The sequence below is a fragment of the Oncorhynchus mykiss genome, chromosome 14 (assembly GCF_057628025.1).
Source record: "Oncorhynchus mykiss isolate SJ-2025 chromosome 14, ASM5762802v1, whole genome shotgun sequence".
NCBI classification, from domain to species: Eukaryota; Metazoa; Chordata; class Actinopteri; order Salmoniformes; family Salmonidae; genus Oncorhynchus; species Oncorhynchus mykiss.
This window is the reverse complement of record NC_143035.1, coordinates 20562121-20586614: the sequence shown is the minus strand read 5'-3', so window position 1 is coordinate 20586614 and position 24494 is coordinate 20562121. Positions and strand designations below refer to the sequence as shown.

General features: G+C 41.8%; 2 protein-coding genes across 5 annotated transcripts in view; both read right to left on the bottom strand.

Annotated features, from left to right (window-relative positions):
• Positions 1-428: 428 nt before the first annotated feature.
• On the bottom strand, positions 429-22173 carry LOC149978321 (lysosome-associated membrane glycoprotein 2-like). 3 transcript variants are annotated; one of them, XM_090198558.1, is made up of 9 exons: positions 21866-22173; positions 12680-12795; positions 7549-7759; positions 7273-7434; positions 6842-7041; positions 6485-6604; positions 6283-6337; positions 5885-6055; positions 429-2745 (listed from the first exon to the last, which is right to left on the bottom strand). In XM_090198558.1, the coding sequence occupies exons 1-9, from the start codon at positions 21978-21980 to the stop codon at positions 2600-2602; spliced, it is 1296 nt and encodes a 431-aa protein (XP_090054684.1). In that variant the 5' UTR covers positions 21981-22173; the 3' UTR covers positions 429-2599. The 3 variants fall into 3 exon arrangements, with proteins under 3 accessions (XP_090054684.1, XP_090054685.1, XP_090054686.1); XM_090198559.1 differs by having other exon boundaries at positions 429-2029; XM_090198560.1 differs by lacking the exon at positions 429-2745 and adding an exon at positions 2940-5398.
• Positions 22129-24494, bottom strand: part of LOC110488965 (cullin-4B) — a 23527-nt gene continuing 21161 nt past the window's right edge. For both annotated transcript variants that reach the window (XM_021561464.3, XM_021561463.3), the window contains one exon: positions 22129-23724. In XM_021561464.3, coding sequence (XP_021417139.1) covers positions 23629-23724 — 96 coding nt within the window. In that variant the 3' untranslated portion in view covers positions 22129-23628. The remainder of the gene's footprint in view (positions 23725-24494) is intronic.

The following is a 24494-nucleotide window of genomic DNA, read 5'->3' as shown; positions in this document are numbered from 1 at the left end:
ACTGGAAGAACTTGTCCCGATTGGTGTTTGTAAATCACTGATGAAGGATTTTGAGGCTGATTCCCTGACCTGTCAATTTTTTTAATTTGCTGTTTTATACTCTTGTGAATTCCATGGTTTTTACTAGATTACTTGTAGTTTCATGTCTGTCTAAATTTTTTTGTAATGACTTGTTGCTGCCCATCTTGGCCAGGGCGCTCTTGAAAAATATATTTTAATCTCAATGAGCCCTTCCTGGTTAAATAAAGGTTAAAAAAAAAAAAGAAAGAAAAATAAAAAAAAAGAAATGTGTGTAACATTGCCAGGGCTAGATTTACAACTGTATGCAACACACACACACACACACAATGTCCTTGTCATAACAAGCGCAGTAAAAGGAAAGGAAAACATCAGTGGGTAACGAAAGAAGAGGCAAAGTGCTACAAAAGAGGAAAGCAACTATTTTAATTCTCCGCTCCAACTGAAGTTCAACAAGTTAACATCATCTCAACATTCTTCATCAGATTTAGACAGGCTTGGTTGAGGGGAATACTAGTGCAACAAAAAAAGGCACAAAACCACATCTTGGGGGCAAAATTAACCAGAGGTCTTATGTATTGGTACAGAACAGAATAACAAGCCTGATAATAGAACCATCATCCTTGGTCAAACACAATGCATTTCACTGGTTTATTAAAAACTCAGGTTGTTCATTTACCTGCTCTGAAAAGCAGAGGTCCGGAAATAAGTTTCCTTTCTGTCCAAGCTTTGGTCATAAAATAATTTGTGCTAGAATATGTAAATTATTATACTTTCTATTATGAGGCCTGGGCAGTGTTCAGAAGGACACACCGTAGCAACTGTTTGCAACGAAAAAAGGTTATTGTTCAGGCAGTACCTCCCCGTTTCACTAAGTTTCAAAAAGCCCTACCTACTGAACATGATCCAGGTAGTAAACGCCTTTAGAGGAAAAGGCTATAAGGACACTCCTAACAGCAAACCAACATCACATTTAGTTTAGTCTATTGCAGAGTCCCTATAGCCTCCGTCTTAACAGAGCCATTTGTGATACACGACCGGAGTCTATACCGCTGTCTTCCTTAACCTGAGAGGGGACTTAACATTATATTTTCTCTAAAACATCAAAATCACATGTTTATGCAACTGCTCCAAATGCTGGTTGGTACGCGTCTTTGTAAAGTTAGTCCTAGTACAATAAAGGGACACTAAGAGAAGATTAGTGCAGGTGGTATAATAACATTCAAAATACAGGGAATTCACAAAAATAGGATATTTTCTAATTCTACAAATATTTAACAATGGTTACTTATGAATAGCAATGCCTCAATTTGTATCTATGAACTTTCAACAAATTCTTTGCACAATTTCAAGTCCCTATTTATCCAAAATCAACATAATTAATTCTATACAAGAGAGTAATTAATTAGAAACATAGAAATATAATGCAACACAAAACAGTGAGAACAAACAGCCTCATTCATATGAGCCTCTCTGGGAATAAAGAAACTGATGGACTGTTATTAAGATGACCCATGATACTTCACTCTGTGCAATTTACATCCACACACACCTGGTGCAATACCACTGATTATGTTGACAGGTTTTGATGGTAAATGATTTCAGTAATTGTTGGTGTCAAAAAAAAATAGCAACAGACGGTCAACTTTCAAAATGACTGTTGGGTGGGGTGATACTTCGGGTGGGAGTCTGAACAGGGAATTAATTTGCTGGGGGTAACGTCAAGGAAAGATACATTTTTATTCCTTCCATTTTCAATCGGATGCCATAGAAGCTTTGGGGATGGGGAGCCAACGTGTTGTGACGGGCTTGGGTGGGGGAGGATGGGAAGGAATGGGTAGAGGCAGAAGCAGCTGGGATTGGTTGGATTATACAGACTGGTAGCCGGTGCGACTCTTCCTCCGGCCAATCAGGTAAGAGATAAGCACAAGGATGATTAGGAAGCAGAGGGCCACGCCCACAGCAATGGGCACCAGAAAGCTCAAATCAGAGTCCATGAAGCACTCCACGGCTGCCACAGAAGAGACAGAAGAAGGGTTAGCGACATTAGCATGCTAGCAATTAGTTAGCAGAAAACACATTTTAGTGAAGAGAGAAGAAACAGGATTTGGTTAAGCTCTTCACAGACAACATGGGTGACAAGGCTCGAAAAGCAGCAAGACATCAGATCAGAACCCAGACATTCATCTACAACATGGGGGCGGTTCTGTCAGATCATATTCGGTGAAGGCAGATCTACAACAACACCGGGGATTCTGTCAGAACATGGGCAGTGACAGCAGTTAGGAAAATATTTGGCCATCATCTGCAATCTATAGTCAACCATGTTATAAGTAAGGAATAAGAGTCAGCCAATCAATTCTAAATATATCTACAAGAACTGTTACATGCCAAATGTTATCAATGGAGCCGAGCAATTTCTTTAACACAAACATCTTCTCCAACTCATTGTTTCATGGGAAAGAGCTTTGCTTCAGGTGAATTGTACATTAAGGTTAACTATGCACAGCACATATCAATTTGTAGTCAACATGTATCCTGATGAGGAAAGATACAACCTCAGCATAGCCAGTGGGGTCATTTAGAAGTGCTCATAGCTAGAGCCTTGGTTTCTCTTTCTCCCAATAAAATATGCGATCAATACAATGAGGATCAGCACAGCCAGAGCAACCCCGACGGCTATAGGAACAATCCAGCTCCCTGTCGTGTCGTCTCCGCAATCCTCCGCTGGGTGACAGTAAAGAAAGTGGGCATGAGGGACGTTGCAGGGTGGAAGAAAGGTAAAACATGAAAATGGTCATACTAGGAGGCTTCTCAGTCAAGAATAGTTGGAAAACAAAGAGCAATTTACTAAAATGACCAGGGACCAATAACACTTATTTTCATAATTGTAAAATATAAAAAAATGTTCCACACCATTGTTTTGGGGGACAATTTCCATTCCCATTTATTGCAGCTAAAAGCCTATTGAAAAGGAATTCAAAAATAAACATTTGTTTGGAGTTACACAGAAGAAAATACAATGCATCTTACATTTGGAGGATGGGCCTCTCCTGAAATAGGGATTTCCCTTTTCTTAACATGATGCATTTTGAATTCATAAAATAGGAGACATTTAGACTAGTGGAGAATCCATTAAATGTAAAGATATCAAACCTGAATGAATCTCAAATGGACAAGCTTCATTGAGTAAGGCACAAATTTGTCACAATCATAACATTGTCAAGTGAATGAAAATTGGGAGTAGTAAATGTTAAGATTCCAAAGGGTATTTTAGAATTGACTTTATACAGGGTCTGAAGCCAATATCATAGTAACAAACAGGATTTGTAGAAAAGCAGTCAATTTTCCAAGACACATCACACCGGACTGTAATGCAAGAATCAAAAATAATATTTGATAAGGAATAAATGAATCATTCACATCATCTGAAGAAAAATTGGTTGATTCAAAAGCAACTAAAGGCAGCAATCAAATGTATTCATGCCTCATGCTGACCACCGCACTACAACATAATACCCACTGTATCCCATCCTAACAGTACAAAAATATACACATCCTGTGGACAATGACCTTTACTACCACTCTCTGTCGATAGGTACAACTTACAAGGGGTTAACTGGGCAGGGTTGGGGTTAATTCCATTTAATTTTAGTCAATTCAGGAAGTAAACAAAAATTCACATTCAAATGTTCCTCACTGAAGAGCAGAGAGGACAATTGGAATTAGAAATCAATTTACTGAAATTGACTTGATTGTAAAAATGGAATTGACCCCAGCTCTGTTTACAAGTTCCCCTTACTAACTGGCAGCTTTCTGGCGCAACACTGGAGCAAAGACTATACTATACACAGGTGTAATATTGCAGCATGCATTTTGAACTTACGTCAAACTTACTGAACGATTTAATGCATTTATATGTACAAAATAAATCGGCATCTGCGAAGAACACATTTGAATGGCAGCAAATAAGTCAACTACAGCTATCCCTTTTTGAAACCTAATGCCAACATGTCATGACGGGAGAGGGGGTTTGGTTTCATTTCTCCTTTCAGGTTCATCTTGTACATCCTCATGGACTTTTCAGAGTTAAAGTAACACTTCAAGGTAGATTTCACACCTCACAAAATGAGCCAGTCAGTCAAAGAGTTAACACATCATTCTGAGACAGACAGACATTAGTGGCAAACATTATGTCAACTAGTGCCGTGTGTGAACATATAGGGACAGATCCCTTGTTTGGTAACGTCAACTTGGAGAAGGCACTACATGCCAATAATATCACTGTTTTTTAATGTGGCCACACAGATTTCCGTCGTAAAGTCTTCCCTTTCCAGATTCAAACTACTGTGACTAGTGGATTATCAGTAAGGTGAGAGAGGAGAGCGAAGCAGCAGACCTTTATCCTGGTTAGTTAGTAAGGAGTTCCTGAGACAAATCAACAAAGCTACTCAATGTCGCCCCATTGAGCTGCGAGGCAAATTCTAAAATGTTCAAGTTGTCGAAATGTTGCGCTGCTACAATGAATTGTGAGGATGAATGAAACCACAAAAGAAAAAGGTTAAACTAAAATGTACACAGACATGAAATAAAAACATGAAACAAAAAAAGGTGAAGGAGAGGGGGAGGGAGCATGATTCACAATGACAAGGGCACAGCACCCAATTGTCACAACTCCTCGTGAAAATGCGCAAACAGTAGCACAAGTACTCTGACCGGAGTTTCTATAAAATGTGCTACTTGATCAAAAGAGAGCCTACGCTGAACAAGAATCTGGAAAGTGATGCAAGGAAATGGAGTGTCATAGGAAACAACCACTTTCAGATATGCTGCAATAAATAAGGCCTTCTATACTGTACAGAGACAGAGAATCCTGCACTGCTCCTTTCAACAAAGGGGGACACACACACACACACACATACAGACAAAGCAAATCAAACAAAAAGGGAAATTACACAAAGAACATGGGTGGTCCAACCTGGTCCTGGAGAGCGTTTTGAGTATTCAGAATTACCTGAACAAAGCTACTCAAGTCTAAACCTAAGTGAAGCTAGCCTAATCTCAAGTCTAAAAGCAGCTCTTAAGAGTGGCTGAAGTAAAGAGACTATAGTCTGACTATTCCAGTTTGTGAGTCAGTCATTAATGGAAAGATTACACAGCCAATCCAGGATCAGGTTTTGGGACCCCCCTGACACATAAGGATCAAACTGTGTTCTGGAATCATGATCACAGATAGCTTTTTAGAGGGTTTGATATCCCACATAGGTCTTCCTTCGACCAATCACGTAAGCAATCACTACAATGAGAATCAAGATGGCCAGGGCGACACCAACAATGACTGGGATTAAGATGCTGGTGTCATCCAGTGAACATTCATGGGCTGCAGACGAGAGAGAGAATCAATGAGCATGACTCGGAACATCTCATCTTCTCATGCTCATTTGGTTGTTAATCAGTTTAAGCAGGGGCAGAAACATGGCATAGTATAAAATACATATGAGCATTTTAGTCATTTAGCAGACGCTCTTATCCAGAGCAACTTAAACGAGCAATTAGGGTTAAGTGCCTTACTCAAGGGCACAGATTTTGTTTACTTAGTTGGCTCGGGGATTCGAACCAGGAACCTTTCGGTTACCCACGCAACGCTATTAACCGCTAGGCTACCTGCTGCTCTAAATACTTAGCCGTTTCTCACCAAACTGGACAGTTGACCTATTCTACTGATACCAAGAGTGGTTATTATGGCCTATGCCTCAGTTTCAAGCATATTTGCTGCATTTGGCTCTAGTAACCCTAGTAAACTGTAGCATATAGCTAATACAACACAAAGGTATTGATTACAATTCACCATCTCAGAGTCACCTACCTGTAGCAAATTCCCCTTTTTCAACCCCAAAGGGCTGGACGCGAAGCTTGAACGTGTAGAGAGTGAGCGTTTCGGTGACAGTTAATGTCTGCTCCCTGTTGCACATGTAGGAGCTGCCTACCGCCGCCACCCAAATGGACATGTTGGTATTGGCTGCAACAACAGCCACCCCTGGACGTAACACACAGAGTGAGCAAAGAGAGTAGAGGTTTTAATATGCATTGTATATACTGTGTATGTATGTAATGTATAGTGTTTATTTCTTATAAAGCCGCACTGTGTCCAAGACAACTTTCCCCTGGCGGACAATAAAGTTGATCCTATACTAACGTCCAAATAGGGACTTGGTTTCCTACACTAGTGCTTTCTGAAAGGGTTTGTAGTGCTAGGTTGCCTACCAGTGGCTGGTTTCACTGTGACGTTCAGAGCGTGCAGGTGGAACTTCTTGCTGTCCTGTAACGAGCAAGGAAACACCTTGAACAGGAGACAAACAGACCTTACGCTGCATCCTACCGCCTTAGTCCAGCTGTCTACAAGTTAAATGCAGACAACCAGGATAATAACGGCCTTAGTTTCAGATATTTGGCCTCGTCAACTTACGTTGCTGAAAGTGAACATGATGGTGATTGTGTCCGATGTCAGTATGAGGATGCTGCTGTTGACCCCACAAGCCCCGCCCACTTCAGTCGCACTGGGCACCAGATTGATGGTCTCCACTTTCTAATAAAGGGGAAAGGGAGTGTGGGATACCTAGTCAGTTGTACAACAACGCATTCAACAGAAAACACAGGTTGATAAACAACAAGAATATTAACATACTAGTAACAACAACCTATCTTCATAGACAAGTCAAGTTCTCTGCGACAAACATGTCTGAACCCTTTCTACTGAACAGGCAATTGCATGACAACATCAAAAGAGCCCATTTTAAAATGGCTATACTATGTGTATACATACGTCTCCTTGCTTGAAGCCGATCCGCAGGCCGAAGGTGGCCATTAAGCAGGCTGTACTGTTGAAGTCGGGTGCGATGCTGTAATTTCCAGTGGTGGGTGTGGGCAGTGTAGGGGTAGGGGTAGAAGTGGGGGCAGCTGTGGTGGTAACGGTCGTGGTGGGCGCCACAGTGGTGGAGGTTAGGTCAGCAGTGCATACAGTGTCTGTGTAAGAAGGACAGAGAAATACTTTTCAGAGAACAAACAGGGTTGGGATCAATTCAGTAAGTAAACTGATATTCAGTTCACTTCTTGAATTGATATTGTATTGAAATGGAATAGACTTCAAACCTGGAGAACAGACACAGTAATAGTGTTTGACATAATGCACAATAAATCAGATAATTGTCACAGTTGATCCTACAATGGCCTGATGCTTGTTCTCGTACAACCTACCGGTGTCACTTTTGCTGCCGTTTGTGACAAACGCCTGTAAAGTAACATCATACAGCGTCTGAGTGACAGACTCTACTCTCTGGACATTTTCACTCTTGCAGGAGTAGTAGGTATCCACACCCACGTTGGTAATCCTTGGCTTTGCTGTCACAGACTTGGTTTCTAAACCCAAGAGAGATTCAGTCAAATATCAGCATGCGTCATATCAACTACAGTACCGAATTGGTATATCATGAATGAACAGTATCATGACAAGGCTGTGTAGTCACTAGTTACCGTTTGACGTGGAGTTGGTGAAGACTCTTGAGTCATTGAGGTTGTAGGTGAAGACAATGGAATCTACTTGGTACGTTTTGTTGTCCTTAGTGAATTCAACCGCCCAGCTGTGCCCGTCTCCAAAACCGAGTTTCAATGTTGATGTTGTGTTATTGCAGATACTCCCTTCTGTTGTCACATTTTCAGGCAGTACAAAAAGAACCGTTTCACTCTGAAAAGGGGCCGAAAATATTGGACAGTCATTAAGAAAGTGACAAGAGGGGAATCCCATTCCTGTCAAGTACTTTCTCAGGAACAGGGCTATTTCAGATGCTTAGGTCATGAGAAAATAGTATTGTTGACATAACTTAACAGTGTGTCCGTTCTTATGATGGATTAGGAGGAAAAAAAGGAACAAAATAATATTTTATATCCTGGGAAATATCTAGGCCTATAAATCAGACTGAGATGGGAGTTATTAAAGAGAAGGAAAAAAAAAATTTTTTTTTTTTTTTTATATAAGGGCTATAACTTTGATGAACCCTGGTGAAATAGACAAGCCATGAAAATTACAGGATACAGTTGTGGCCCAAAATAATGGCACCCTTGCACTTTTTTCAAGTAACTCACAATGTCCCACCAAAATAAGTTGAAATTGACTAAAGTATTTGGACTCCACAATTCTTTATTTCACTGTTATTACAGAACCTTTATTTTTTATTCAGAACTTAATATATACATTTAAAATAAACAGAAATGGCATTGACAAAATTATCCACACCCTAGACTTAATATTTGGTCAAAATAACCGCAATCAAGCACATCCTATAGCCATTGATGAGCTTCCTGAACCTCTGCACTGGAAGTTTGGCCCACTCCTCATGTAAACGGTTCCAGTTCTCCCAGATTTGAAGGGTGCCTTCTTCCAACTGCTGTTTTCAGATCTCTCAACAGGTTTTCAATGGGATCTTAGATCTGGCCACTTCAGAACAGTCCAGCGTTTTGTCTTGAACCATTCCTGGGTGCTTGGGGTCATTGTCCTGCCGGAAGAACCATGATATTCGATGGAGACCCAGCTTTCTGACACCGGGTCCGACATTGCGCTCTAAAAGGCCTTGGTATTGTCCTGATTTCATGATGCCATGCATACGTTCAACACACCCAGTGCCAGAGGCAGCAAAGCAACCACAAATCATCACTGAACCTCCATGTTTGACTGTAGGGAAGGTGTTCTTTTCTTTGAAGGCTTAATTTTGTTTTCTGTAAACAGAGATGGTGTGTTTTACCAAAAAGCTCTAAGTTGGTCTCATCTCATTCTCCCAGACAGATTTTGGCATGTTCAGGTGTGTTTTGGCAAATTGCAGTCAGGCAGCTTGCGTAAGTATTCACCCCCCCTTGGCATTTTTCCTAATTTGTTGTTTTACAACCTGGAATTAAAATAGATTTTTGGTGGTTGGATCATTGGATTTACACAACATACCTACCACTTTGAAGATGCAAATGATTTTTTCTTGTCTCTATAAGTTGGCATATCCAGCCACTGTGATTTTTGCCCATTCTTCAAGACAAAACTGCTCCAGCTCCTTCATGTTGGATGGGTTCTGCTGGTGTACAGCAATCTTTAAGTCATTCCACAGATTCTAAATTGGATTGAGGTCTGGGCTTTGACTAGGCCATTCCAAGACATTTAAATGTTTCCCCTTAAACCACTCGAGTGTTGCTTTAGCAGTATCCTTAGGGTCATTGTCCTGCTGGAAGGTGTACCTCCGTCCCGGTCTCAAATCTCTGGAAGACAAAACCGGTTTCCCTCAAGAATTTCCCTGTATTTAGCGCCATCCATCATTCCTTCAATTCCGACCAGTTTCCCAGTCCCTGCCGATGAAATACATCCCCACAGCATGATGCTGCCACCACCATGCTTCACTGTGGGGATGGTGTTATCGGGGTAATGAGAGGTGTGGAGTTTGCACCAGACAAAACGTTTTCCTCATTGGCCAAAAAGCTACATTTTAGTCTCATCTGACCCGAGCACTTTCTTCCATATGGTTAGGGAGTCTCCCTCATGCCATTTGGTGAACACCAAACATGTTTGCTTATTTTCTTTAAAGCAATGGCTTTTTTTTCCTGGCCACTTCTGTAAAGCCCAGCTCTGTGGAGTGTACGGCATAAAGTGGTCCTATGGACAGATACTCCAATAACCCTGAAGGAGCTGCAAAGCTCCACAGCGGACATCTTCGGTCTCTTTGTTGTCTCTCTGATTAAAGCCCTCCTTGCCTGGTCCGTGAGATTTGGCGGGCGGCCCTCTCGTCAGGTTTGTTGTGGTACTATATTCTTTCCATTTTTTAAATGTTTAATAATGGATTTAATGGTGCTCTGTGGGATGTTCAAAATTAATTATATTTTTTTACAACTCAACCCTGATCTGTACTTCTCCACAACTTTGTCCCTGACCTGTTTGGAGAGCTCCTTGGTCTTCATATTGCCGCTTGCTTGGTGGTGCCCCTTGCTTAGTGGTGTTGCAGACTCTGGGGCTGTCAGAACATGTGTACAGTTGAAGTCGGAAGTTTACATACACCTTAGCCAAATACATTTAAACTCAGTTTCACAATTCCTGACATTTAATCCCAGTAAAAATTCCCTGTCTTAGGTCAGTTAGGATCACTACTTTATTTTAAGAATGTGAAATGTAGGAATAATAGTATAGATAATGATTTATTTCAGCTTTTATTTCTTCCATCACAATCCCAGTGGGTCAGAAGTTTACATACAGTCAATTAGTATTTGGTAGCATTGCCTTTAAATTGTTTAACTTGGGTCAAACGCGTCAGGTAGCCTTCCACAAGCTTCCCACAATAAATTGGGTGAATTTTGGCCTATTCTTCCGGACAGAGCTGGTGTAATTGAGTCAGGTTTGTTTGCTCGCACACACTTTTCCAGTTCTGCCCACAAATTCTTCTGCCCACAAATTGTTGTCAGGGCTTTGTGATGGCAACTCCAATACCTTGACTTTGTTGTCCTTAAGCCATTTTGCCACAACTTTGGAAGTATGCTTGGGGTCGTTGTCCATTTGGAAGACACCTTTGCGATCAAGCTTTAACTTCCTGACTGATGTCTTGAGATGTTGCTTCAATATATCCACATAATTTTCATGCCTCATGATGCCATCTATTTTGTGAAGTGCAGCTGCAAACCGTAGTCTGGCTTTTTTATGGTGGTTTTGGAGCAGTGGCTTCTTCCTTGAATAGTGGCCTTTCAGGTTATGTCGATATAGGACTCGTTTTACCAGCATCTTCACAAGGTCCTTTGCTGTTGTTCTGGGATTGATTTACACTGGAAATTGCTCCCAAGGATGAACCAGACTTGTGGAGGGCTACAATTATTTTCTGAGGTCTTGGCTGATTTCTTTTGATTTTCACATGATGTCAAGCAAAGAGGCACTGAGTTTGAAGGTAGGCCTTGAAATACATCCACAGGTACACCTCCAATTGACTCAAATTATGTCAATTAGCCTATCAGAAGTCTCTAAAGCCATGACATAATTTTCTGGAATTTTCCAAGCTGTTTAAAAGGCACAGTCAACTTAGTGTATGTACTCTTCTGACCCACTGGAATTGTGATACAGTGAATTATAATAAAGTGATATAGTCTGTCTGTAAACAATTGTTGGAAAAATGACTTGTGTCATGCAAAGTAGATGTCCTGACCGACTTGCCAAATCTATATTTTGTTAACAAGAAATTTGTGGAGTGGTTGAAAAACGAGTTTTAATGACTCCAACCTACGTGTATGTAAACTTCCGACTTCAACTGTATATATAACGAGATCATGTGACACTTAAATAAAGTCCACCTGTGTGCAATCTAACTAATTATGTGACTTCTGATGGTAATTGGTTGCACCAGATCTTATTTAGGGGCTTCATAGCAAAGGGGGTGAATACATATGCATGCAGCAATTTTCTGTAATTTTTTAAATTTCACTTCACCAATTGGGACCAATTTGTTTATGTCCATTACATGAAATCCAAATAAAAATCCATTTAAATTACAGGTTGTAATGCAACAAAATAGGAAAAAAGCCAAGGGGGATGAATACTTTATTTGGCACTGTATGTATTTCTCTCAGCAGTGGGGTCCTCTTGGGTCTACTACCATATAAATCCCTTAAGGGCCCCCTTAGTGGCCAAGTCCAGGGAGGTTGGCTACAGTGGCGTCGGCCTCAAACTTCTTGTTAACATTACATACAGTGGGAATATGAACATCAAGGTCTCTGGAGATTGTCCAAGCTTGGCTACAATCTTGTATCTGACCTCAAATAATTTTCTGCTTTTCTTTCTTTCCCCTATGCTCATTGTGGTACACAGTGACACGAAATAGGAGAATGAGTCCTTTTCTCTATTCAAACTGGTTGAATCAGTAATTTTTTTTATATAGTAGACACCTGCAACTCACCACAGACGAGTTCAATTCCAAAGTAAAGGAGAATCACCTGCTTGAAATTACTTATTTGTAACTACTTCTAGAAGGTGCCAATAATATTGTCCGGCCATTTTATGATTTCTTTGTGGAATAAGCTAACATTTAGTAAATTATTCAGATTTCTTTTTTTTTTCAACTGCAAACCAAATACATGAATATGTGGATACCAAAATATGTATTCATTTCAAGACTTTTCAGGAAGAAATGATTCATTACTTGAAAAAAGTGCAAGGGTGTCAATATTTTGGCTCACAACTATTTAGTCAACAGGGGAAAAAAACTAAACAGAAAATGGATGAACAGAAGACATTTCTCAGCAGCTGGGCTACACCCCTATACCCAGAGTCAATATTCATGTAGTCCGTTTATTTGTGTGGCTATTCTTAGCTCGCTTAATGTTCTGTTCGGTAGCCAACTAGCACTCACGTGGCTGCAAGTAATGCTTAAGTTGTAAAACGTGTATTGATATAAGTAGGACAGATGATGACTGAAAAAAACAAAAAACATATCGGAGTTGTCTTTCGATGGCTATGCATATTCATGGCATGAGGCTAGTAGCATAGCATCCCTCTCCCTTGATACCTGGACTGTTTTAGGAGTTCTCTAAAGGCTTAGATGTACTAGCCTGCAAATTAAAAACAATTTAAATAGGAGTAAATATACAGATTACGCACCTTATTTACACCAACTTCATAGGTGACGGAGAAGTTGACCATCAAATTGGCGTAGAGGCATAATTTATTCTCTGTGTTGTTGACTGACACCTCAGTCGCATGTGACAGGTGGAGTTCTGCAATAGAAATAAAGTCTTGCATTTCATAATGAGAAGACAAAAAAAGATGAGGCAGATGTGTAAATAAACCCCTTTTCAATATATTCAAGGTAAACGCACATCTTACCAGCATAGGTAGGCTAGTCAAACATGCGTTTTGGATATTTTCTACTTCCCTTATAAAAGTAGCCCAATGGCCTCAAATCACTGTAAATGTCAGAGTGGGGAACACGCCATGGGCTAACGATTTCCTAACCTTCATTTTTAAACTGTTGAATAAACCGTTCATCAGCAGATTACTCTCACATGGGACTAAATGGTAGGTCACGGTTAGGCTTGACCTGGAGTGACAGGGACCACGTCACCCCAGGTCACGGTTAGGCTTGACCTGGAGTGACAGGGACCACGTCACCCCGAGTGACCTGATATCAGAGGCCCTAGCTTGCAACAGAGGACTCTGGGGCCATTTCTCACTCAGGCCAAATGAACACATTGATGTAAATATAAACTTTATGCATATGGGGGGGCGATCAGAGATTTACTACTGAAAACAAAACTAGGATTCTGACTGTATTGAATATTAAAAGAGAATCGTGGCAGACAAGTGATTGCTGTAGCAATTTTAACAAAAAAGAAATCATTTTTTTATATATATTTTTTCATTGTTGGACATAAGACTAAAAACACCAGGAAATCCACTCCAAGTGATTTTCATTTTTGAAATCTGTTACCAAGTATAATAGAGAGTTGTGATCATAATATAACTAATAATTAATTGGATTTATATAGTGCTTTTCCACCAACTGGGGTACTCAAAGCGCTTTACATAGTAGGGGGAAACTCACCTTACCCCCCTATCAATGTGTAGCACCCACCTCAGTGCTGCACAGTAACCATTTTTGTGCCAGAACGCTCACCACACATCAGCTATCAAAACAAATTGTATTTGTCACATGCACCGAATACCTTAGTGAAATGCTTACTTACAAGCCGTTAACCAACAATGCAGTTATGAAAAATAAGTTAAGAAAGTATTTACTAAAATAAAATACATGTAAAGAATACATATAAAAATAAATAATTAAAGCACAACAATAAAGTAATGAGGCTATATACAGGGGGTACCGGTACAGAGTCAATGTGCGGGGGCACAAGTTAGTTGAGGTATTATGTACATGTAGGTACAGTGACTATGCATAGATAATAAACAGATAGTAGCAGCAGCGTAAAAATGGAGGTGAGGGTCAATGAAAATAGTCCGGGTAGCCATTTGAATAGCTGTTCAGAAGTTATGTCATGGGGGTAGAAGCTGTTAAGAAGCCTTTGGGACCTAGACATGGTGCGCCAGTAACGCTTGCCGTGCGGTAGCAGAGAGAACAGTCTATGACTAGTGTGGTTGGAGTCTGACAATTTTTAGGGCCTTCATCTGACAACACCTGGTATAGAGGTCTTGGATGGCAGGAATCTTGGCCACAGTAATGTACTGGGGCGTACGCACTACCCTCTGTAGTGCCTTGCGGTCGGAGGCCGACCAGTTGCCATACCAGGCAGTGATGCAAGCAGTCAGGATGCTCTCGATGGTGCAGCTGTAGAACTTTGAGGATGTGAGTGCCAAATCTTTTCAGTCTCCTGAAGGGGAATAGGTGTTGTCGTGCCCTCTTCACAACTGTCTTGGTGTGTTTGGACCATGATAGTTTGTTGGTCGTGTGGACACCAGTGAACTTGAAGCTCTCAAATTGCTCCAAAACAACCCCTTTGATGAGAATGTGGGCGTCCTGTAGTCCACGATCATATATCCTTTGTCTTGATCACAATGAGGGAGAGGTTGTTATCCTAGGCACCACACTGCAGGTCTCTGACCTCCTCCCGAAAGGCTGTGTCATCGTTGTTAGTGATCAGGCCTACCACTGGTTGTGTCATCAGCAAACTTAATGATGGTGTTGGAGTCGTGCCTGGCTGTGCAGTCATGAGTGAACAGGGAGTACAGGAGGGGACTGAGCCCGCACCCCTGAGGGGCCCCTGTGTTGAGGATCAGTGTGGCAGGTGTTGTTACCTACCCTTACCACCTGGGGGCAGCCCGTCAGGAAATCCAGGCTCCAGTTGCAGTTGTTTTGTCCCAGGGTCCTTAGCTTAGTGATGAGCTTTGAGGGCACTATGGTGTTGAACGCTGAGATGTAGTCAATGAATAGAATTCTCACATAGGTGTTCCTTTGGTTCGGGTGGGAAAGGACAGTGTGGAGTGCAATAGAGATTGCATCATCTGTGGATCTGTTGGGGTGGTATGCAAATTGGAGTGGGTCTAGGGTTTCTGGGATGATGGTGCTGATGTGAGCCATGACCAGTCTTTCAAAGCACTTCATGGCTACAGACGTGAGTGCTACGGGTCAGTAGTCATTTAGGCTGGTTACCTTGGTGTTCTTGGACACAGAGACTATGGTGGTCTGCAGGGGCGGACTGAAACAACAATTCAGGCCAGGAATTTGACTCCATCCCAGGACACCCTGTTCACGCAAACCACCAGACGGCTAATTTTATAGGCTAACCCTATTTGTTAAAGTAACGGGTACCAAACAAGTTATACATTTGGCCACTATGCTCATTGGGGAAGAAAGTTATCCACATTACAAAACACAAACATTTGGGACTGACCAACAAGTAGCCTATCTGAACACTGAGTAAGGTAAACTATGGTTATGGGTCCACCATCAATCTCACTAGGAATACACCAACCATAGCACATACAAATGTACAAGGCTAGACACACAAAACAATTAGCCTACACTTTTTTTTAAAGAGAATGAGATATACAGAGTTAGCTCAAATGATTCTCTATATTCAAGCATATCAAAAAACTTCACACACACATTCACTAAACATAAGCTACAACAATGTAAGTAAGTATAATTAAAAAGTCAAAAAAGCACTCTTCAAAAAAATGTAGATTACAGTGTTCACTAACTGGTGCCCATAAAGCAAACAGCACAAAAATAAAACACATCTAAACACTGAGTCAATGAAATTGAACATTGGCTACATAACTGCAAGTATAATACGAAAGTCCAAAAAAACATGCCTCTGTACAAAAGCTTTAACTCACAGCAAATTGTCTTTCACCCATGTCAGCCTGTAATTACCACTAGTAAACCAGCAGGCGGCACAGTAACTCACTGGCATCTTGTCAATGTCATCATCTTTGTCAAGTCCCATAAGAATCTCCCTCTCGGTTGCCATCAAAAGGAACGTGTCAAGGTTCTCTTGAGTGAGGGAGGTTCTTAGGCGGTTCTTCATGAATTTCAGGGTGGAGAAGGTCCTCTCACAAGCCACTTGAGTGATGGATAGGGTGAGGAGGAACTTGTAGCCCAAACCAATGATGTGAAACACTTCCTTGAGCAGATTGTACTGAGACAGGAGAAGATTGCAGCACATCGGGCAGTTTTTACACGTGGAACAACTTCTGCTCACCAACTCCACACTTTCATCAGGATCCTCAAAGCCTTCCCATGATTCATCACTGGCGGCGGCAGCCCTGGTGTTGTCCTCCTCCAATGCTGACTGTTTCAGTCTTTCCCACTGTTGTGCAAGGCTGATCAGTTCAGCCTGCAATGCCTCAACAGTGGCATGTTCATCAAATTCCAGTAAGCATTCGCTGAGCTCCTTCATGGCTGTCTTTGGAAGGCCCTTTTCTCTGATCTCAGGAAAATGCTTCGGATTCATGCAGGAGACATCTGCACACAGCACTGTGTTTGCTGCATAATGGCGGTGAATACTTTCAACAAGTGTCCAGTACCACATTGTGGATCTTGATTTTGTAATCCATGTCAGCATTAGCAATGGACTCATCTTCTGCCAACTCACCTGGTTCTCTTCATTTTTTTGTTCTCTTCTCTGGGAGAGCAGTCTGAGCTTCAGCATCACAGTCCTGCTGCTCCTCCAGAATGCCATTGGCCCACCCAACAAAGTTGTCTGCTGCCCTCTTCACACCCACAAAGACTCGGGCACACTTTTTCAGGTTATCCTCTGTTCCTGTCACCAAGTGCTGTGCTGTTACGATATCCATGCCACTTGTTTGCAAGTATTTAGAGAGAGGGGACATCTGCTCAAGAATCCTGAGAAAAACCTCAGCTGTAAGTATTGTTTCATACTTTAGGAGAGCATCCTAGTACCCTTGGGCCTTGCATCGGATGGCAGGTTTTATGGTCGCATAATTTTCAATTCTTTCCATTGTGATGACCACATCCGTGTGAAGTGCATGGTCAGGCTTTGCAAAGCCTCCAAATACTTTCCTCAAGGCATCAACTTTGACCCACCAGTGTGTTTCACCAATTGCATCAAGCCGTCTGCGTCTCCTGTCCTCACTGGTTTCCTCCCATAGCTTCATGCGCTTGTAGGAATCTTGAACGAACACAGCAATGTCATTCAATAGTGAGAAAAGGGATTCACTTGCCAAACCCCAGTGGTGTCAGTTAGCACAAGGTTGAGGACACCATGTGTACTTGGTTAGGAGACGCTCCTGTTAGCAATGCAGAGAAGACCCTGTATTGTCCTGCATATTAGCTACTTCGCCTGTTGCATTACCAACACACTGTTTGATATCTTTGTCCATCTCTCAAGGGTCTTTTTCACAAGGTCCACAAAGTACTGTCCAGTCGATGACTCACGGTCAATGACCGCAATGAGTCTCTCGTGGACAACATCAGTGAAATATCGCAGAACTACTGCCCACTGTCCTTTGGATGTTAAATCCTGTGTTGTGTCCATTTGTACTGAGATCATCCCTGCCTTTCTCACTTCAACAGCAAGTGTCTACTGAATCAACATTCTGACTTCAATTACTTTATTTGCTGTTGTTTTGGACATCATAGTTACCAAGAACCCTCTCCCTTTACTTTCCATCTGCTTCTTGCTCTTCTCAATGCAATCACTAACATGCTCAGGTAGGAAGAGATAATATTTGCTTAGCAACAATATAAGCTCAAGAAACTTGCCATGATTGACAGCCATGTTTTCCAAGTTATATGCAGCTTCGTGTCTGTGTCCTCCGTAGCTAAGCCCACATTTAGCAATAACTTTAACTACATCAATCACATGTTCCATGACCTGTCTCCTCTTTCTGACCTGTTTTAGTTGAACTGACATTTGCTTATCACTCAGAAGGGTACGGATGTCTGTTTTGCTGGCTCTGAGGAAAAAGGCTTCTGCACTTTCTCTATGGTTCTTGCTTCTCTCATGTTCCTGTACGCTCTGATGGGCATGTTTCAGGCCTACATGCCTCCTTTGACAAATGCACTATCACTGGCTGAAGGTTTTGCGAACGAAAGACATATTGAGCAGGGACAAGGAGTGAGTTACTTCATTGTATGTCAGCCATTTTCTGTTTGTGCCATCTTTGGAGTGGAATACATTCGGAATGACTGAGGGGTTTGTTTTGGGTGGTCCTGAAAAAAATAAGTCAAAATCCTTGGACTGAGGACGGGCAAAATAATCAAATGGATTTTCAGTGCTTTCACTGTCTCTTTCTGTTTTCCCTGTACTGGGCTCTGAACTTCTCTCTCTGCACATCTGGTTGCTCTGCAGAATGAGATTAACATTGTAAATAACCTAAACTTAAACTTGTATTACTTGTGCAGTCATCGATTGTATGCCCCTCGATTACAGTCCTACTGATAATCTCATAAATAAAGAACATATTAACCTAAAATCATAGCCTATATGTTTAGGTTTGTGCTCAGGTTGTATCTGAAGGTTCCTGCTCTGAGTCTGACTCTGAACTGACGCAGACGCTCTAGTGCTGCTGCTGCTTCCTTCTCCACCTTTGCAAAGAAAATACTATTATCAGACTCACTATCATTAGTGTATCAGTAGGCTCTTAATTTTTCCCAGAGCTGTATATTATTGTAGTAACTTGTAATGCTGGTACTAATGGCGCTAATGATCTTTGTCATTGCCTGTGCTGTGTCACACAGGCTGCTGTGTCACACAGGCTACTGTGCTACATTCATGGATGTATTATGGTTACATTACTGTAGCCTGTTTCGCTGTACAGTGTATGTGCTCTTTCCCTCGCTTATGTGGCATGAATCATGACCGAATGCTGGCATGTCCATAGTCTAGGTTTACTATTTTTTACTAGTTGAAACATATTGCCTTCAATGTCATTATGATCACTGTTGCACTCATTACCATGATATAATTCCTCCACGAAGACGTGCAAACTGTTTAGCCTACTGGCCGTTGTGTCACTATTATTAACTAGGCTACTTAGCTAACCATGCTGGGTGTCGTGTGGGTGTGTGTGTTTTAGCTAGTGTTTTTGACTCCCTTACTGGTCCCTTACTGGCAAACATGTTGCTTATTTTGCAGCGTCTGTGGCAAGGGCCTTTCTCTTTTTTTATTCTCACTCTCTGCTCCACCTTTCCTTTTCTGGCCGTCCATTTCGCCATGTGACTTGTCGAAAATGTTGTCGGTAGAGAAGCAGGTTGACGGTTGCTATGTGCGTCGCGGAGAGACATGATGTCATTTTTGGCACGGGGACACTGCAGCGAGAGGGAGAGTCACGCCTGATGCGTGGATTCTCCGTCAACTCATTCCTGCTTGCTATATTGTCACTTGTCAAGTTTACTATTCATGGCAGGCCAAAACAACCCTCAGGCCACCGGGAACTGTCCCTGTGCACCTGGCGGCCAGTCCGCCACTGGCGGTCTGCCTAAAACATGTTGGTATTACAGACTAGGTCAGGGACTGGTAGAACATTTCAGTGAAGACACTTGCCAGTACACGTCCTGGTAATCAGCCTGGCCTTGTGAATGTTGACCTGTTTAAAAAGGTCTTACATCAGCTACGGAGAGTGTGATCTCGCAGTTGTCCGGAACAGCTGGTGCTCTCATGCATGCTTTCAGTGTTGCTTGCCTCGATGCGCACCTAGAAGTCAATTAGCTCCTCTGGTAGGCTCGTGTCACTGGGCAGCTCGCGGCTGTGCTTCCCTTTGTAGTCCGTAATAGTTTGCAAGCCCTGCCACATCCGACGAGCGTCAGAGCTGGTGTTGTCTTAGTCCTGTATTGAAGCTATGCCTGTTTGATGGTTCGTTGGAGGGCATAGCGGGATTTCTTATAAGCTTCCGGGTTAGAGTCCCGCTCCTTGAAAGCGGCAAATCCAGCCTTTAGCTCAGTGCGGATGTTGCCTGTAATCCATAGCTTCTGGTTGGGGTATGTACGTACGGTGCACCAGCTGTTATTGACAAATAGACACAGACCGACAACCTCGTCTTACCGGAGGCAGCTGTTCCATCTTGCCGATACATGGAAAATCCAGCCAGCTGTAAGTTATCCATGTCGTCATTCAGCTACGACTCGGTGAAACACAATATTTTACCGTTTTTAATGTCTCGTTGGTAGGATAGTCTTAATCGGAGCTCATCCAGTTTGTTATCCAATGATTTCACCTTGGCTAATAGGACTGATGGTAGAGGCGGATTACCCACTCGCCCTTAAATCCTTACAAGGGACCCTGACCTACGTTCCCGATATCTTGGCTCTTCTTCATGCAAATGATGGGGATATGGGCCTTGTCCAGTGTCTGAAGTAAATCTTTCTCAGCTGACTCTTTAAGAAAAAGTATTCATCCAGTACGAGGTGAGTAATCACTGTCCTGATATACAGAAGCTCTTTTCGGTCATAAGAGACAGTGGCAGAAACATTATGTACAATATAAGTTACAAATAACGCACACAAAAAACACAATAGCACAATTGGTTAGGAACCTGTAAAACAGCAGCCATCTACTCCGGCACAAGGTGGGGACATGAGGAGTGATATGCCAATTAGGAATGAGGGGGATGATTAGGTGGCCATGATGGAATGTGGCCAAGTTGGGGCTTTACCCATGAGGGGGGTGAACACCCCTACTCTCACAATAAGTTTTATGGGATTTTGATTGACCAGTCGATGCACACCCATTTTAACATCCCATATGAAAGACATCACCCTAAGCAGGGCAATGTCTCCAAATTTAATCAAGGTTTGAAATGATTATATTTTTGTCAAATATGATCTGTTTAGCTTTCTTCCAGTCAATTTGTAGTCTAAACGTATTTATTGTTATGTTCCTCCCCCCGGACGGCTGGATCTAGTTGATCCCTTGTTTAAGATTTCACAGCAGTCAGCAGCCGTTTCACAATCGAACAACACTGTTGGGAAAGGGCAATCAAGAGATGCTTGGTCATGAGTTGCTACAGATTGTACGCGAGCTAATGTTAAAAACCAACGACTGTTGGTGTCCATTACTTGGCGTTACAGGAAAGCAGGTTAGTTTGTATGGGGCTCTCTTGTAATGGACACCAATCTTTGGTATATCACTTTATCTGGGGTAAAATCTGTAGCTAGGTCATGAGACAACTTCCTGATCAACAAGCTTGCAAGGTAACGTTAGCTAGCTAAATAAGATACAACCTTCGAGGTGTGAATCCTTAATTTCCTTTAAACCAAGATTTTGGATTGAACTGGATTTACAACAGTAACTGGTTGCTGTTGCGAACTACGAAAATGTCATGCAACGAAGTGACTAACGACGTTAGCAGATTAGTAACTAGCTAGATAGGTGTTCTGAGCCAAGTCATCTTATCACATGTTCCAAATAAATTGGGTGAATGGAACTGGTGGATTGTTGACAGGTTAAGGTTTGATAGACACAATAATGACGATATAAAGCCAAATACAATGTCTAAACATGACATTGGGTTATAGCCAAAGACAAGAGGAAAAACTCGTCATTTTCCCTGTCCATCCGGGAAGAAGTCCTATCTGCAACTGCTAAATAACACAACAGGCGCATTACCTAGCTAAATAAGCATGACAGGTCAACAGTTCCATAAACTTCAAGTCTGAGATTATGGACAGCATTTTTTTTGAAACAACGTTAAACTAAATTATAGTTAACGTTTGTTTGCTAACTACTGGCGTAGAAAATAAATAGCTAACAATCTGGTAGAGGATAGGCCTGAAGTGACGGAGCACCGAAAGTTTCCTTTTTTGTGACCCACAATATTAGCCAACGGTGACACAAAGCAATATTAATTTCAATTGTCTAAACATACCATTTCCAAGAGCCAGGAAGAAAACCACAAACGCGCACCAAAACATGATAATTTGGTAGCCAAAACACTTCACCCGGAAACAGCGTTCGACTTCGGCTACCTTCCAAATGTGCATCTACCGCAAAAGCAACCAGGAAATTAAAGTCATATGACCTGCGGGCAGAGCTTCCTATATACTAAGCACGTATCGGAACTCCACAAGAAATGTGCTTTGAATAAACCTAGTTGCTACTTCTCCCCCTGAATAAGTGACAAAATATGGATTTTGTAGAATCATGTTCCTGTTTATTTTGTGACACACATCACCCAAACAACCAATCAAAAGATACTATTTCCTCCCTCTTTTTGGGGGAACACATTTGACTATTTACATCGTATGACAATACGGACAAAGATGGTTTAGAAACTCTGATATGGATAACTTCTTGTAATAAAAAGGTGCAGCTGATATGTTGGTAACCCAATATTATATACTACATGCCAATACTATCTTACTATTGGAGGGGGGGGGGGTTGAGATGTCTATGAAAATTAACAGATATGAAGGGGGGGAAACAAAATAGAAACACTGACAATTATTTTAATCTGAAGCAGTAAAACAAACATTTATTCAGACAGGGCATAAAGTCCAGTCAAGCATGATTTCTCAATAAACAGTTTCATCTGTTGAGATATCAAACAACTCCATCTATCCACAAACACATGGCCTTCCATAAGGCCTACAGAGAGGACTTACAAAGAATATAATGCTTGGAACATAAGAGATATCATACTTGGGAACATGAAGGGAAACAGGGGCTGATGTGGCTGTGCTTTTAATAGTACATAATCTCTGTCGAAGTTCGCAACTAAAATTAATACATTTGTAAAGTCTTGTCTATAAAAAAAGAAAACATTGAAACAGTCAGGGCTAAAGTAAAATGGAAAACTAAATGCATATAACATGTACAAGTTAAAGTGTTTGTTTAGCAGCATTAACAAATCATATAACAAGTGCTCTATTTTTGGCACATATTGTCAATTCCTCATATTGCTACTTAACAATCGTCCCATTGATTGCTGTTGTTGCTGTTAATAAACAGGAGTAGGTTGCGACTAATAGATACTGAGAATTGTTAGACTTGGCTGCAGGTGCGCATATTTGACACTGAAATCAACCACGGAAAAATTATATCCTACTGTGAATGTTTATCCATGGGTCTCACATACAACATTGATTGATGAGACAAGCTTTACTTTTGTTTTTCTCTTTTCTTCCAAGTGTAGTATGTTAAGAGCCATGTTAGGTGTTTGGACATTTGCATGGGACAGTACAGAGTGAATTAAAATCAAATAAAGTAGTGACTTAAAAACAAGGGTCAGAATGCCATAAACAAATGACAATGGACAGAGATCTAAGTTTGAAAATAAATACTTTTTTTCCCTCTCTGTAAAAAAAGAACAAACTGAACAACATTGGTTTGTCTTTTTTTGTCCAAGGTAGCTAGTCCAATTCTCACCGAGGGGCACTGAGAAATGAATGGACAATATTCTTGTTTAATGGGCATGCAGTCCACAGGAAAACAGGCCCCTGATAAAATCCCGCTGAGCAGTATCCATTCAGTTGTCGGTTGCTGGGTTAAAGAGGGTAACGCTGACATCCATGTGTGCAGAAGAGCAAGAGGAAGAGCATCCATGGGACAGTGCTCAGGGAAGCCTTCAGCCTGACTAGACCACCTGCTCTCCATCTCCCTCTCTTCATCCCTCGCTCTGTCTAGCTCGCTTTAAGCCACATAGTTGTATTGGTTGGGGTTCTCCTTGTCGCGCTCCATGTAATCTCTGTCAATGAGAGACTCTATTCTCTTCTTTAGGTCAGCAGGCTGTTGAGAAAGTGAGTGTCAGCAAACAGAAAATCTCAAAATTACAGTCCACTCTGAAGTGCTTGGAAATGTACTTGGATCATACATGAGTTTTCCTAAAGCCTCGTAGCTAACAAGGCACTTTCTCTCAGCCACCAAGTCACACAGCAAACTGGTCTCAGAGCATTTCATATTATTCTGTACATATAGCCGAGACACTCCATTTGGTATGATCAGTTTTGTTTGGTAACATAAGACAGATGGTTACTTAAGGCAAAAACAAAAGGAGGTTGGTTGGGGTGGAAGGGTCTCCGAGGACATCATCGGACGGGGCCAGTGTCCACTGGGGGTTAGGGTCAGTCTGTTATATCTGGTGTAATTCTCCTGTCTTATGTGGTGTCCTGTGTGAATTTAAGTATGCTCCCTCTAATTCCCTCCCTCTCCTCTCTGAGGATCTGAGCCCTAGGACCATGCCTCAGGACTACCTGTCCTGATGACTCCTGGCTGTCCCCAGTCCACCTGGTCGTGCTGCTACTCCAGTTTCAACTGTTCTGCCTGCGGCTATGGAAACCTGACCTGTTCACCAGACGCGCTACCTTGTCCTGGACCTGCTGTTTTTGATTCTCTCTCCCTCTACCACACCTGCTGTCTCGACCTCTGAATGACCCTGCTGGTCATCTATGAACAGCTTGAAGAACAATCTGGCCTTCATGGCCATGTTCTATCTTCACACGGCACAGCCAGAAGAGGACTGGCCACCCCTCAGAGCCTGGTTCCTCTCTAGGTGTCTT